We start from the raw sequence: 16,058 nt of genomic DNA, 5'->3' as shown, positions 1-16,058 counted from the left end.
CCCATCTCACGCAGGACCTGCCACACAGTAGGCACACAGGCAAATACTTCTGAGGGAGGGTGGACTAATGAAAGGCTTTGCAAGTGGGGAGGAGAACATTATACTGCTTCCCTCTGGGGTAACCACTCGTTTTCCTCTTTCCTGCTTAAGAAGAAAAGAAGGAAAATAAGTGTGGCGAGGGATGTTTATAATAGTGGAGTAGGTTATGTGTGCGGAAGTGTGACCGGGATTCCTCACAATAATACTATGAATTTTTCCATTAAAGCCAATGGAGCAAAACTGAATTAAATCATTTCTAAAACTTTGGCTCTGAGAAAAGGCCAACTAAATATACAGTTTTATGGTAGAGTCAGCGTTTCAAGTGTGGTCTATATTGTCTCTATCATGCTATTCAAGTGTGTATTCAACGTTTATTTGTTTTTTATTTTATGTATATAGGTGTTTTGCTTGCATGCTTATCTGAGTGCTATGTAAGTGCCTGGTGCCTACAGAGGCCAAAAGAAGTCATCAGATCCCCTTTGGCCAGATGGGTATGAACCACCCTGTGGGTATTGGAAATTAAACCTGGGTACTCTGGAGGAGTATGCAGTGTTCTTAACCCCTCGGTCATCTTTCCAGTCCTAATGCGATATTTACTTCACAATTTCCTACTCAAAGATCCTTAAATATTCCATGTGTTTCTGACCAGCTGTACTTTTATTACATAAGCCTTTGGTATTTTGCAGTTATTAAATAAATTCTAAATGCCTGTTCCAAGCAGATCAAGTGAAAATTCAAATATAACATAATACTTATTTGCCTCCAAGCTGATATCTGAAACAGGTGAACTGCAAACAATTGTTTTATTTTCTTTAAAAAGAACGACAACATAATTACAGTATTTAATAAGTCGCTTATAATTTACTCAAGGAGAAAAAAAATAAAATAATTCTTTTACAAAATTTCTTGACACTTTTTCACTTGGTATTTTTCACTTGGTAATTCTGATTACTTTTTTCTTTCTTTTTAAAAAAGTTTGAGACAGGACCTTACAGTGTAGTAGTACTGGTTGGTCTGGAACTCTCTTTGTAGACCAGGATAACATCAAACTCACAGAGATACATTTGCCTCTGCATCTTTAGTGCTGGGATTTAAAGTGTGAACTACTATATTAGACCAATTACCATTTTGTGACCAGTGTTTCAAAATATTACTGAGATATTTGGGCTTGTGAGCTGTATGCTGGTACTGAGACATCTTCCTGAAGCCTTTTTTCTTATAGGAAACACACACACACACACACACACACACACACACACTTTCTCCCTATTCTTTTTTAGTGTTAACCAAAAAGGACACATGGAATCTTATTTATTTTCTAGAAATTACTTATCAGTCAAATCACTAGAGGTGTGACTGTTTACTGGCCATCTCTATAAATGCCACTTTTGCATCTTTATGAAATGACTAAAAATAATTTTCCAGCTGGGACATCAACCTCAGTTTTCTGTTGCTTTTAACAAAATTGTTGTTCCTTGTAAAATAGAGATTGGGAATATGTGGCTAGAATTTCAGAACCAGGAAAAAATTGGACCAGAAGGCTTGTCTATCTCTCTACATTTCACCCAGAAATCTTACCAGGTGTCTGATAGAAAATGAAATAAACTACTCACAAACTCCATTATCTATGTGATTGTGTACATAGATTTTACTGTATTTTTACTTGTACTTACAGGTTTTATTTACTAGTTCAGTAATAACTTTTAATATTTATGTGCATAAATACAGAGTAGAATTACTCATTGGCATTTCTGTAGATATTGCCTAGTTGCCATCCATAGAGCTGTACAAAATTGCATTCATCCAAACAGTCTATAAACATGAGTCTCCTCTATACTGTCAATATGTTACTAATCTTTACATTGTATCTGGAAGGGTGATATCATAGTTCAGTCTTAGGATGCTTTTGTCATCATATGTCACCATATGTCACTGTGGCATCACAACAAATTATTTGACATAGGCTACATATAAGGAAGAGCTGACTTATTTAGAAAGCAGTTTCTGAGATTCTAGATTTGGCAGCCTGGTTGGCCTCTGGAAAGAGGAGCATATGGTGACACATGACAGGAGTTCATGTAGGCAGTAACATCTCAAACAGGAATCAGACTCGGGTCCTACCATGCCTTCTGAGAAGAGTCAAATTCTCACTGGACCCACTTAGCCAAGGCTCCTCCCACTGCTGCCACTGTGTTAGTTACATGTTTAACTATGTTTAAGAAACTTGCTTTAAGTTGAGTGTGGGGGTACACACCTTTAATCCTCTAAATGCCTTTAAACTCATGGAGGAAGAGGCAGGCAGGTCTACAAAGTGAGTCCAGGTAAGCCAAGGCTACACAGAGAAACTGTCTCAGGAGAAAAAAAAAATCAAAACAAGAAAGAAAGAAAGAAAGGAAAAAAGGAAAAGAAGGAAGGAAGGAAGAAGTTTGATCTTTCTAAGGATAGTTTGTGGAACTATTATCTTATTGGAGAGCTGAACTTCTTGTATAGCAATGAGAAGGCCTCCTTGGGTTGGTGGTAGGAGGCTAGAAGCTGTGAATGTTTATTATTTTATCTTTCACCTCCGCCACCTTGATACTTTTTGCCATGACAAATTTACATTGTTTTCTTAGAGTTAAGACTATAAATTTTTCTAAATCACTTGAAAAATTTGCATATGTATTTTTCACTGTAAATGTAATTTAATCTGACATAACTCTTACTGTGCTAAACTCTTTTATCTTTTACATTTAAACAGTTAATTCATTTAAAACTGATCCTGATAGTAGGTGACACTTCAGCTTTATCTGATTATTGTTGTTCAAGCACAATCATTTTTTAAGTAGCTTGCTTTTCCTCTCTGATTTAGCATAGCATCTTTACTTTGTGCTGTCATACATATTTGGCGTCTTTTTTTTTTCTGTTTTATTCATTAGTGTATCTGTTTTAGTCATTAGCTTCACTGTAGTTTATTACCTAGAGAAATTATATCCTCCTCACTGTGACACACGTTTTAAATGTGACTTTATAATTTGTTTCCCATTTACATTTATGCAATGGCTTATAGCATATTTTCGCTTTATAAAAGTTTTTATTTCTGTTGATGATAAACTGCCCCATGAATAGGATCAGAAAGTTCATGGATTTGAAATTGAGACCCAAGTTTAGCTGGGATTGTCAGATACTGTCCCATAGCTATCAGTTAATGTGTTTTGCTCGGGAGGTAGAAGCAGAGGAAATCCATTGTCCACTTAGCCTGCAGAGGGAGATGAGATCTTAGTGAGGGTGGAAGTGTCCGGAGTTGACTACACTCTGTAATGTGATTGAAATGGAGTGGACCAAGAGAAAGGACATCATTCTCTTTCAAGTTGGATAGAGTTGTACAAAAATAGGGTTTTGCTTTAGCAGTAAGCTTTTTTGGTGAGAGACAAGATTTATATAATGTAATATATTTGAATTGTCTTTAAAGAACTTAAAGATAGATATGGATGGATGGATGCATGGATGGATGGATGGATAGATAGAAAATAGTTTTAAAAGTTAGGTATGGGCTTTTCAGTCATAGAAAATTTCTGATTCAAGAAATGCTTTTCCTGTTCTCTAAAGGCTGGTTCCCATAAAGCACTAAGGCAAATTACATGGTATTTGATGCTACATGCACACACATACCCCAGTGGGGACTTTTTTTTTTTTTTTTTTTTTTAGTACAGCAGTCCTGTGATCTGGCAGAGTGACTTACAGTCAAACACAGATGCCAAGCTGCTGTGTCACCACCTAGCTAGCCTGCCATGTAACTAACATTTTTTGTTTTGTAAAATTACAGAGTAGATGCTGTTTTTAAAGTTATTTCATTTTATTTTAGTATCACAGTTCATCTAGGAAAATGGCTGCCATTTGCGTTTCTCACTCACACAAACCCATCTGTGTTACTTGTACACACATAGTGGGAAAATGCATGTGCTTATTGTGGCAACACTGTCTGTCACACCCCAGTAAAGACTTTCCTAATTTCTAGTAATGTCTTTGTGTCTAGCAGCTATATGACGCTCTTTGATATTTGCACATATACCTTGGCACTTTGAAATTCATAAAGATTTCAGTTTTGAAAGAAGTTTCGCTTAAACAGATCTGAAGGCTTTGACCTCACGTCTAGATATGAACCCACTTAACCTTGTTGAAATGAGATGCATAAGCAGTAATGTTAGATTATGTTTGCAAATATAACTGCCATAGTCAAACTTTCCTGAGTTGTGCATCATTTGTAGAGATAATTATATTTTATGAATCTAAGAGTAATGAAATAGGTAAATTTCTTTGACAAAAATGTCTTTCAAAACTCAACATCATTTTCCTTCATATTCCCAGAGTAGTGTCTGCCACTTAATATTTATTGAATGAATGACATAGTGGAATTGATTCCTTAGAAAGACTCTTTAGAATCAAGAAGTGAAATATTTCATGAAACTAGGGCGCCTTTGTGTCCCTTCTCAGTTCTTTAGTCAAGTAGGTAAGGGAGATTTTGAATCTTTGTGTGGGCAGATAAGGGATTATAGCAGTGAGCGACATGAGGTTCCTACTCCAATTTTTGCTTTGTGAAAACAAAGATAAATGGCTAGATAGGAAATTTCAAAATATTGTGACAAAGTTAGCTGTCAAACAAAGGAACATTCCACTACAACTTGAAGAATTACTTCAGGGCTAATCCTGCATTTAAGATGTCCTCTTTTTTCTTTTTCTTTTCCATAGTAATAACCTGTTTTTAAAACTACCCTCATATAATAGCCCTGACATGAGATTACAGATGCTTCGTCAAACTCAAGGTTGAAGCAGAGGTCATGGTTAAATGGTATGGTTTTCCTGGAATGTTGCACTTTTGAAGTTCAGAGCTGGCATGGTGCCCATAGCTCAGGAAAATGATTCTCTAGTCTGTCCCAGAGATAAGAGCAGGGCATATGTTTTTTAATTCACCTAGTGGTGTTCTTCCATCATGCTGCATTAAAAAAATAAAAACTGTGGATCACTAGCCAGGTGCAGTGGTATATACCTACAGTCCTAGGATTTAGGAGGCAGAGGCAGGACTGTTGCAAGTTCAAACCTGCCCTTGGCAAGTTTCAGGTGAGCCCGAGTTACATACTGAGATGCTGTCTCAAACAAACAAACAAACAAACAAACAAACACTCTGATGCCAAAACACTTAAGAATATGTTGCACTATCGAAGGAAGGGACACATGGGTCAAATGAAAAGCTGCATCAGACGTGCACTCACAAAGCCTGAAATATATGGTATTGAATCTCTGTAGAAAAAGCCTACCAACTTTTACTATGAACCAAAATATACCCTAAAAATTGCCACTGTCACCTTAGAACAAATTATGAGTGGCATGTTTTTATAAAAAGGCTTAAAAACTGCCTTGGCGTTGAGATGAATTATTGGTCTGTAAAATCCCAAAATGTCAGTTTGTGGTGATATAAAAGAGAACTAGCTTTCTAGAGAGTCTCATGGACTCAGAGATTTTAATTGTCACAATAAAGTTTCACTTACACAGCATTGACAGAAAACTGGAAATGCTTTAGACTGTCATTTGTGTTATGCAAACTGTGATGGAGGGGACAGGCACTCACCAGGTGTTTTTTTTTTTTTTTTCTCGGAAGGTGGAGTGGATCCAACAGCAAGTGGTGAAAAAGCGTACAAAGAGAGATTATGACCTCAGCCGTGCCCAGTCCACCTACTTCAATGATCCCAAGTGGCCAAGTATGTGGTACATGGTAAGTTCACTGAGGAAGGCTGGCTACGGCCATGTTTGTCCAGGTTTGTGGTAGGCAAAGACCTGTTTGCAGCTGTGCTCACCTTGGCTAACGCGTGTAAGCCCTGAAATGGGGTTTGGTTCATGATGTGCATGAGAACTTGCACATCATTGAAATTAGTCTGCTGGCAAGTCTCTCCTGACATTGCCACCTAATGTGCGTCAGGAAGTGTTTGATCCATTAAGGGATGCAGGTTTAAGTGCAGGTATGTCAGTAGGGTAAACTCACTGGGCTTGATCAGGAGAGCAGCGTGCCAGCCCACTTGATCTTTCGTCCTTTGGAAATGAACATCTCTGGTCTTAGAGTTTTTGCTTCAGAGTTCCTGAGACATGGCTTGGAAGACATTACTCATTCTTCATCAGGAATTCCTATGTCACCAGTTTGCTCTGTGTGCTGTAAAAAGCCCTTTTTTTGTTGTTGTTGTTTTTCTTTCTTGAAAATTTTTATTGCTAAGTGTTGCCAGGGCGTTTTCCACCCAGGTTTTATAAACCCTGTCTTGAATTCTCCACATGTCTCCAACCGATGAAAAGACACACGTCCACAGAATTTCACATCCTTCTCACATATTTTCCTGGCCTTTCGTTCCTGCTGGCTGGAGAGCTCCTTGCTCCTCCTGCCCTGAGGACTCAGTCCCACAGATGCTATCCCCAGGACAGACTTCCCTTCTCATTTTGTCTTCTGACATCAAGTTCTTGGCCTCACATGTTTTTTTTATCAGTTACTACTTTGTTGCTGTGATGAAATACCAAGACCAAAAGTGTCTTATGGAAGGAAGTTTATTTGGGTTTTCAGTTCCAGAAGGAAACCCCATAATGGCAGAGGGACGTGACAGTAAGCAACAAGCACGGTGGTGGGGGCAAGAAGCTAACAGATCACGTATCAGTCTCAAACACAAAGCGGAGGGCGAACAGGAAGTGGGGTGAAACTAAGATTTCAAAGGTCACCCCCAATGACAAACTCCCTCCACAAGGCTGTACCTCCTAAATGTTCCATAGCCTCCCCCAAAGTGTCACCAACCAGGACCTAGCATTCAAACATATGTGTCTATGGGGACCATTCATCATTCAGAACACCACAATGGCGGTACCCTTCACCGGGCATTTTGTCCTTTGGCCATTAATGTTGTCTTTAAATTTGTTCCACTATATTGAGGGTTAGCTAAGGGAAGGGTCTACATTTGTTCTTGCTTTATATCCCTGAAAGGACTCAGACTGTTGCAATGCCAGAGATTCATGCTTAATTAGAGGTTGAGGAATCTGGCCGACACATCTCCCAACTCTCATTTTCTTGGCCTTATCTAGAGACGGAAGGTTGAAGAAATATTTAGAGTCCCAGCAGATTTTTACATGAGAGCTCTGTGATGTTTAAAGAGAAAATAAAGGAGTCCTGATGTGAACTTCAAAGGGATTGGGAAGCAAGAAGTCATTTACGTAGGTTCATCTGAGGGGACAGAGGCACATGACAGCTTGCTAGCTCTGAGACCGCGAAGGAATACAACTACAAAGGAGAGCACCAGACTTAGTGTGGCAGGGACTCGTGGGCTTTGTCTGCACATACAACAATGGCATGGATTTAAGAAATTTAGAAACAGTATGGAAACCAAATGTGTCTTCCTAGGACTGCTTAAAACCAGGTGAGGGAGACTTTCCTTGCCTTGTCTCATGTTCCTTCTCACAGGAAAGAGGCACTGCTGCCTTCATGTGTCTTTTTGGATAAGAGTCTGGTACCACAGCTTTTTCACTGAACTAGTGAGACAGGGTGGGCACCAGGAAGATGAGGGCTACCACTTGAGCACCACAGACCTTCTGTCTTTTTTCAATGTTAATAGTTTTTAAAAAACATTTATTTAGTCTGTCTGTCTGCGCCCCGCCCCCCGCTCTGTGTGTGTGTGTGTGTGTGTGTGTGTGTGTGTGTGTGTGTGTGTGTACCCATGTGGAAGTCAAAAGAGAACTCATGGGAGTCGTCTTGTTTTCTTCCATCAAGGGCGCCTGCGGATCTGACTCAGGTTGGGCTGTCAGGGTTGGTAACAAATACCTTTACATGATATGACGTCTTGTTAGCTAATGTCCTCCTTTTTGACCAGGGCCTACTTGCTGCCTGCAGGCTACCATGCTTGCCTCCCCAAAAGCTTCCTGTACTCCAGTATGGAGAAAGATTGGGAAGAGTTGGGAAGAGAGCTTTGCTAGGGTCCTTTAAAATCCACTACTTGTTGTAGGTTTCTAGAACCCTCTGGATCCTTCTATTTCCCCATTCTCCCATGCTTCTCTCACCTAAAGTCCCAATAGGATGTCCTCTCCTCTGACCCCCTTTCCTGGTAAGTGAAGACTTTCATGGGACATGCCCCTTGGGCTAGTGTCCAAGTATAAGTGAGTATATACCATTTCAGTCTTTCTGCTTCTGGATGAACTCACTCATTATGATAATTTCTAGTTCAATCCATTTGTCCACAAATTTGAGGGATTCCTTGTTTTTAATAGCTGAGTAGTATTCCATGGTGTAAATGTACCACAGTTTCTTTATCCATTCTTCTACTGAGGAACACTTAAGCTGTTTCCATGTTCTGGCTATTATGAATAAGGCTGCTATGAACATGGTTGAGCGTATGTCCCTGTTGTGTGGTAGAGCATTTTCTGGGTATATTCTAAGGAGTGGAATAGCTGGGTCTTGAGGAAGCCCTATTCCCATTTTTCTGAGAAAGCTCCAGATAGATTTCCAAAGTGGTTGTACAAGTTTGCATTCCCACCAGCAATGAGTGTTCAGCAGATCTGGGATCAGGGATCCTGCTCAAACCATAGCACCAGCCAAGGACAATACGGGAAATAAACTTTGAACCCCTACCTAGATCTAGCCAATGGACAGGGCATTCTCCACAGTTGAGTGGAGAGTGGGGACTGACTTTCATGTGAACTCTGGTGCCCCATATTCGATCATGCCCCCTTCATCGGGAGACCTGGTGGCACTCAGAAGAAGGAAAGCAGGCTACTAAGAAGAGACTTGATACCCTGTGAACATATATAGGGGGAGGAGGTCCCCCTCAGTCACAGACATAGGGGAGGGGAGTAGGGGGAAAACAGGAAGGAAGGAGCAGTGGGAGGATACAAGGGATGGGATAACAATTCAGATGTAATATGAATAAATTAATAAAATATTTTTTAAAATCCACTACTTGGTTTCCCTTAGTATGCTAATGTTTAAATCCCATAAACTCTCCTCTACTACAGTGTGAGACAATGGCTTACCCCTGTGAGTCATCTTTTGCTGCCTGACAGGACACTCCAGAGTGCACTTTTCATAGCGACTGTTATCTCATTGGTTCTGCTGGTCAGGACTGAACAGAGCTGAATGGTAGTGGCTATGCGCTCTTCTGCAGTATCCAGGCTTTCAGTCAGAAGACTCAAAGATCTCATGAGAGTGCAAAGTTCTGCTCTCAAGTGTTCACTCATGTTGCTGGTGGCAATTGGCTCCTCTTCAGAGGGACTTCACCAAAAAGCTGATTGGGTGTCACTACATTGTTCCAAACTCCTCCGAGCATGTAACCAAGTGGTCATCTGAGAAGTGTGATTTTACATTTAACCTTAGAAGCCATAGGGAGTCATCGCTTTCATTTCTCAGTATTAAATTTCATTTCATTAATATTAAGAGTCAGCACCAGGTCTGCACTGAAGAAGACTCCCTCTCACGTGTACACCCCAGAGGAGGGAAGGCTCATTACTGGTCCCCCAGAGATGACTACCACAGTTCAGTGAAAACCTCTGCAAGACGCATTGCACAGTCCCTGGAACCCATGTTATGTCACACTTATTCTTCTTTGGCTTTTCAATCACAAAATTAATTCAAGTTAGCATAGATTGTATATTCATATAATGCGTCATTATACTTTGCTGTTGTTTGCTTCCCTGCCATAATCATTTTATTTGTTCCTTTAAGAAACTTTTTAGAAAGTGAAAGCGTATGACCAGTGAGCATCCTCCTGTCACTCTTGATGACATGTTAGAGGCCTAGCTAAAGCACATACGCATTTTACTCACTTCTTTCTTTTATTTTCCAAATTCTGGTCAATGCTGTAGTGTCAGCTGGCTGCTTGATGGGTCTCCATAGACTCCTGCCTCCAGTTCGTTAGCCTGGGACCATTCTCATCATTTCATATTGGTCACAAAAGAATAGAGATAAAAGGCAGAATGCTTCTTTTAATTTATTCAAAAGCTTTGCCCAAGTTCTTCCCTGTTTGGGAAATGGTGTATGGAGCCATTCTGTCTAGCTTTGAGGCTTGCCCACCTCACCCTCATTAGTTTAGGGAGCTTATGATGAACATGATGGTTCTGAAATTCCTCCTCGACCCTGCTCAGGTCCTCATTCAGGAATCAGAAGGATCAGTATAGAAGAACCTGTCTTTGCCTGTTGCATCAACTTCTGCCTTCCTTCCATTGCGCATGGCACATCCACTGGCTAGGTAGAAACACATGCTCTGGGCCTCCTAAGAACATCAGTAAAGCAGAAAGGGACTAGACATGAACATAACAGAGCTTGCTGGGAAAGCGGCTCTTCTGCCAAAGCTTCCCTGGAATCACATGCGTGCATGCGGGCAGCCACCAGTCCCTGGGCAGTGGCTGTGGTTTTGTCTGCAGGTTTGATTCTTCTTTGAAAGTCTTGGCCCCACCATCAGGCAGCAGCGCCCTGTGTCTTGGTATGGAGTGGGCCTCAGGCAGTGGGGTGTCTCTAATGTGCATGCATGGCAATTGCTGAATAAATACTAGTTGCATAAATGAATGAGCAAACCTGCTATCACTCTGTCGCAGAGAAAATAATCGCCTGCATTTAATGAGTTCCCCATGTTATGCCAAGTCTTTTTTTTTTTTTTCTAACTCTCTTATGCAGTAGATTATTGCTAGTGTTCCAGTGAGCTAGGCAGTATTATCATCGTCCTTTATGGATGAGGATAAAAAAGTTAAGCAACTTGCTGAATCAGATCACCTACTGGGCAGGGGCAGAGCCCACTGTTCAAACCCATCTCTGCACCTGCAGCCTTACAGTTGGGTTCCAGATTCTCTCTGCATCTGTGCTCCATAAACTGTGGGACAGAAGAATCACCTTCAGGGCCTGAGCCTGATTCCTGCCCATTCTTTCCTCTCCCCTCACCCACAGATGAGATGCTGTTGTCCAGGAGTCCCTGTGAAAAACTACCTGCACAGCCTTATCTTGAGTACAAGGTTATAAGAGCATAGCTTGTTTGTGTCTCCCTGTTATCAGATGGAAGGAGAAGGGCTTTTAAATTTCTGGGGCATTTTAAAGCATACCCAGTCGGTTTATATTTGCCTTGGTTCCATATCTTCTTCTGGCATCATTTTCTACTTGGGAAGTTGGAAAGGTTAATATGAAAAGGTATTTTCATTTAACCTGAAATATAACTGGTTGAAAAATACCCCTGGCTTAGCTCTCTTCTGAAGATGCTTCAAAGACAAAACTTAACAGGTAGAAAGACCACAAGGATTTGGCCCTGGGTTATAGAACTGGTTCTAACTTACCCAGCTGATGCAGTGGTCCATTTGAACACTGTTGAGGAAGTTTAGTTTAATGGTCACAACTCTAAGGTTGAGTAAAACTCTTCATCAAACATCTGGGAAATCCAGGGAATTCACATGTATGTATGCACCTTCACACATACATAAGCTTAAAGAGCCTGGTTGAAGTCCTCTGTCCTAGTTAGTATCCTTTAATCCCCTCTGCGTAATAATTCATGACAAATTTAATGCATGTGGGAATTATCCTTTGGTGCGATATTTTCTTTGTGGGGAGGGTTATCCAAGTGACAGTTCTTAAAACCTCCCTAAAGAACCTATTCCTACTGGAATTTAATAGTTAGGCTCTTGGTGAATAGGAAAAAGACAATTTAGAAATGAAACTTGGGCTTACAAATGAGATAGGAAAGGTAATTTAGTTATTTAAATATTAATTTCTGAGGAAATTGACAAAGTACTGCATAATAATTACTATCTAATAATTGAGAACTAATGATGATTCTGGAGAAGCACATAGTAAATAAGTTTTAAAAAATATTTTTTTAATCTACCCATGAAAGGCAAATTCTACTGTAAGAAGTAAGCAGGAAGGGAAGGGAAGCATTGATCAAAGGATACTAGATCATAGGTAGGTAGGAGAAGGTAGCTCTGCGTTCTGAGGCAGAAAACCTGGCTATACCAACAATGACACATTGGATGTTCCAAAACTCTAAAAGGAGGGATATGGAGTGTTTCTGCCACAGGGACTTGATAAACATCGAAGATATGTTGGAATAACATGTGGTACCTGAAACATTTTTAGTTTTTGATGTTTTAATTAAAAGTAAAACTCGGAGGGGAGGGCAGGGGGAGGGAAATACCTAAAGGTTTTGGTTTTTTGCTCTGACACAAGTGTTTGGGGCTAGGACCTGAGAACTTCCTGCTGTGGATGTTGGTGGCCTGTTTTGTGCCTGTGCATTGTTTCAAGACCAATACATAGTAACAAATGGGCTCGCGTTTTTGATGTACTGCCTTAGATTTCATGAAAGTTCTTGGGTGGTTTTTCCAGAATCATATTTGCCGATCAGCACAGTGAAAATTAGCTGAGTTCTGCTGTGTGTGGGGGCATATCTGCCAAAAACGATGAACAAGCCAGCATAATAATTGCAAAAACTGATTGTAAGCCACATGGTCCTTTCTCAGCCAACTGGATGGTGTTCAGGAAACCAAGACTTTGAGGCATTGCTGGTTCTGTGGCTGGCACACATTTTCCTACTGGTTTATACTGTCATTCGACTCTAATAAAATCTGATGGAGTTTGTGGCATTATTATCCCAGCAGCTTGGAAATCATCCTTTTAAGACTCCTCATTTAGTTGTTTCAATTGAAAATGCAACCTGGTGGAAATCTGCAAGTGTGTGGCATACTCTCAGGCATCAAGAGCTATCTGCAAAGGGTACACGCCACCTTAGCATGGGCTCAGGATAGATACTAGTGGGCGACTGACTTGAGACCTGGTGTTCCTGTAGAAGTATCTGATAGTAACTAATTCCAGGGCTTCTCAAAGCATTCTACCCTCTCTATGTCAGTACATCTCCAGACCAAAAAATGAAACCTATATTGATAGTTTCTTACACTTGCGCCTAATTGAATTTCTTCTAGTTCTCCATGTCAGGATGTACTGGACATTGAGTCTGGGGAGAATGCACACTATTGATAGGCCCATGTCTTCATCTCCAGCCAAGAGCTAACCTCTGAGCTTCGGACTTCTGTCTTCCATATTTATTATAATATTATTACTTAAAACTTAATAGGAGGTCCCTCAGACCACCCAGGAGTCCTGTAAATCACTAGGAGGGTTCACATGACTCATAATGTAGTCACACTCACAGCTATGGTTAACACCAAGCAAGAACAGCAGATGGAAAAGTCTCATGGGGCCAAGAACAGAAGAAATCCGGCTCAAGCTTCCAAGAGATTTCCCTTAGTGCAGTGCCAGGAAAGCACTTCATTCCCCCAGCACTGAGTGTGGTAACACATGGGACATGGTGTCTTGAAGCTTTGCTTTGCTGGTGGGGGGGGGGGTGGGTTAGTCACAGGGGCTCCTACACTGCTTGTGTTGCAAAGTCCCAGCACTCAGAAGGAAAGCAGGTGTTCTGACACACCCAGTGCGCAAAGGCTTTAAGTACTCTGAGGAGTTCTTATCATGGAATAATGAGAAACACTCCCAATATCCAAGGCCTCAGATGCCAGCCGATGGCCAACCTTGCAGGACACCATTGAAAGAACTCCAGTGTCAGGCCCTTTGGATTTATCATATGTGTTTCTTGGGAGTCGATAGAAGCCACCGTGGCATCCGTAATTCCTCTATTAAAGACACTCAGCTAATCAAAGCCACTCTGCCTTTGTAGTCAGTATCAGTTCTCCTTCCCCGCCCTTTCTGCTTTAATCTAAGCCGCTGCCAACTCCTAATTAGGGTCTTGCAATAGCTGTAGATCTGCCTCCTGAGGTCTGTTTCCTCTGTTCTCTGTCATAGTCAGATTGATCATTAAAACTCTAAACCAGCCAACTGAAGTAACACCTCCCCATTTAGTCACTTTTCTTTATTTAACATTTCTGGGTGGCAATAAAATCCAAGGCCAGGCTCCTGTCTGTAGGGCCTTTTCTGGTTTGTCCACCCCCTCACTGCCTTTTGCATGCTGACTTTATTTGGCCTGAGTTCCATGCCCCCTCCCCCCCCCCCAGATCCTCTGCTTGGATGCTGCTCTCACACCCATTTTCCCCTCGTTGACTTGCTATGATCTTTCTCAGCCTTCTTACAAGTAGACAGATCCTGTACTGCTTAGGCCAGGTCACCATGCATGTCTCTCTTGATCTATGTTAACACAATTAGCACTTTGCAGATCTGTGTCATCCTATAGTAAGTACAGTTCCTGTTAGGTAAATTCCCCGGAGTGAGGAGCTATAGAGGAAAGTAATTATGGATCCACGTCACCTGCTTGACGTGGTGCCTATTGAGTCCCGCTTCTTTTGGCACTCATCCATTCCCTCCTCCTCCTCCTTCTTTTTAATGTTTGGCAAATATTTTTTTCTAAGAACTTGAGATTTTTCTGCATACAAGGAGGAAAGAGTAAAAAGGATGGCCACATTGTCCAAAGTGGGTATTTTTGGGGTATGGAGTTGGATAATTTTAGTCATTTTGCCTAATGTGTGAAAGCTGGTCCATGGAAGGTACACAACAGAGCCTTAACGGACTCTTGCCAGTGTGTAATTCATTGTCCCACATGATGAGTGTGCTGGGAGTTAAGAATGTTAAGTAAACCTATAGATAGCCAATGAACGTGCTTTCTGAGGAGGCTAAGAACTAGCGATCCATCTCGTGGGGGAGGAAAGCACTTCTGGAAGCATCCATTTATCTGCTAGTATAAATTAACACAGCCTTCTATGAATATTTTTGAAAGATATAATTTCTTTTATACTAACAATTTGTCTTGTCAGTTTTGCTTTAAAAAAAATGAGAAATACAGAGGTAGCCCACCCCTGAGACCATCATGGTGATAAGCAAGTCTGTTAGAGAAAAACATCATTTTTAATCAAGTTTTTCAAGACTTTAATTAGTAACTAATTTGCTATTGGAGAGCAGATAGCATTGACCCTTGAGCTTCCTTAATCTGTGTGGTCTCTTGAACATGTTGATTAAAGTTCTTTTATCAAACAGCTCCTCTGAGTCCCTGATTTCTCAACTTGGTTTCACCTAGGTTTGGGGTCAGTTACACTGATCAATTACTGTAACATGTCTCTGCTAGTAGCTAGGGTTATTATCTCAATAAACATCTTTGAGCCAAATTGAAGGGAGAACTGGTCACCTCAATTTATTCCACAACAAAATGGTCTCTAAGGTTCTGTGTTGGGAATTCAAATTCTAAAATCCCATGACACAGAGACATCTAGAATGTTTCTTTCTATTGTTGCATTGACAGTGAAGTTGGGTAGGACAATAATGAAGAGAAAGGAATCCAGTGAGGAAAAAAGGAAAAACAAACAACAAACAAAATGAAGAAAACCATCTAAGTTGCTTGGTGCAAGAGAAAGTCAGTCTGACTTACCGATTTGTTCAATGTAAGAAATGCTTGGGAGCAACTCTTGCCTGGGATGGGAGTCTATGTTAGGGATGATGGTCAATATGAGGGGTACGGGCTGAGCAAATTGCTGAACAGCACATAGAGCCAGACTAGAGTGAGACAATAGAAGGGAGCATCTAATCCCAGGAATAGGGCTTGGTTACCTAACTGTGTGGTTCAGAATCAAAATTGGTTTTGAATGAAGAAGTGCCATTTCTGATGACAGATGCTGTGGACAAAATGCAAAATCCCTTTGCTGATTATTCTCTCTTGATTAGAAAAAGGAGAGTCTGATGAAACTCCTATTTTTTTTCTTTATGCTGAAACAATGGTCAATTAGTATGGATGGTGACTGTTCAAATATTTGGTGCCATATTAATGGGAACATTTTCAAATATTACTCAGAAGACAAGTGGGTTTTGTTTTATTCATAGTCTCTTGGCTTCCTAGTGATTTGAATTTGATCCATACAAAAAAAAGACTACTAGTATAGGAATTCTCACCCAAGCATATAAAATTAGTGTATGTGAAGCTCAGGAAAGAATATTATGTCCAAATAATAGAATTGGGGTCTTAATAATCTCTCTGCATGGCTCTGGAAATTTAGTTAAATTTATA

At 40.7% G+C, this 16,058-nt stretch overlaps 1 protein-coding gene across 2 annotated transcripts in view; it reads left to right on the top strand.

Moving 5' to 3' along the window:
• Positions 1-16,058, top strand: part of Pcsk5 (proprotein convertase subtilisin/kexin type 5) — a 426,655-nt gene that overhangs the window by 89,552 nt on the left and 321,045 nt on the right. For both annotated transcript variants that reach the window (XM_051146218.1, XM_051146217.1), the window contains exon 3: positions 5,672-5,785. In XM_051146218.1, coding sequence (XP_051002175.1) covers positions 5,672-5,785 — 114 coding nt within the window. The remainder of the gene's footprint in view (positions 1-5,671; positions 5,786-16,058) is intronic.

The sequence above is a fragment of the Acomys russatus genome, chromosome 5 (genome assembly GCF_903995435.1).
Source record: "Acomys russatus chromosome 5, mAcoRus1.1, whole genome shotgun sequence".
Taxonomy (NCBI): Eukaryota; Metazoa; Chordata; class Mammalia; order Rodentia; family Muridae; genus Acomys; species Acomys russatus.
Note: the sequence above shows the minus strand (reverse complement) of the source record. Positions and strands in the feature narration are given on the sequence as shown.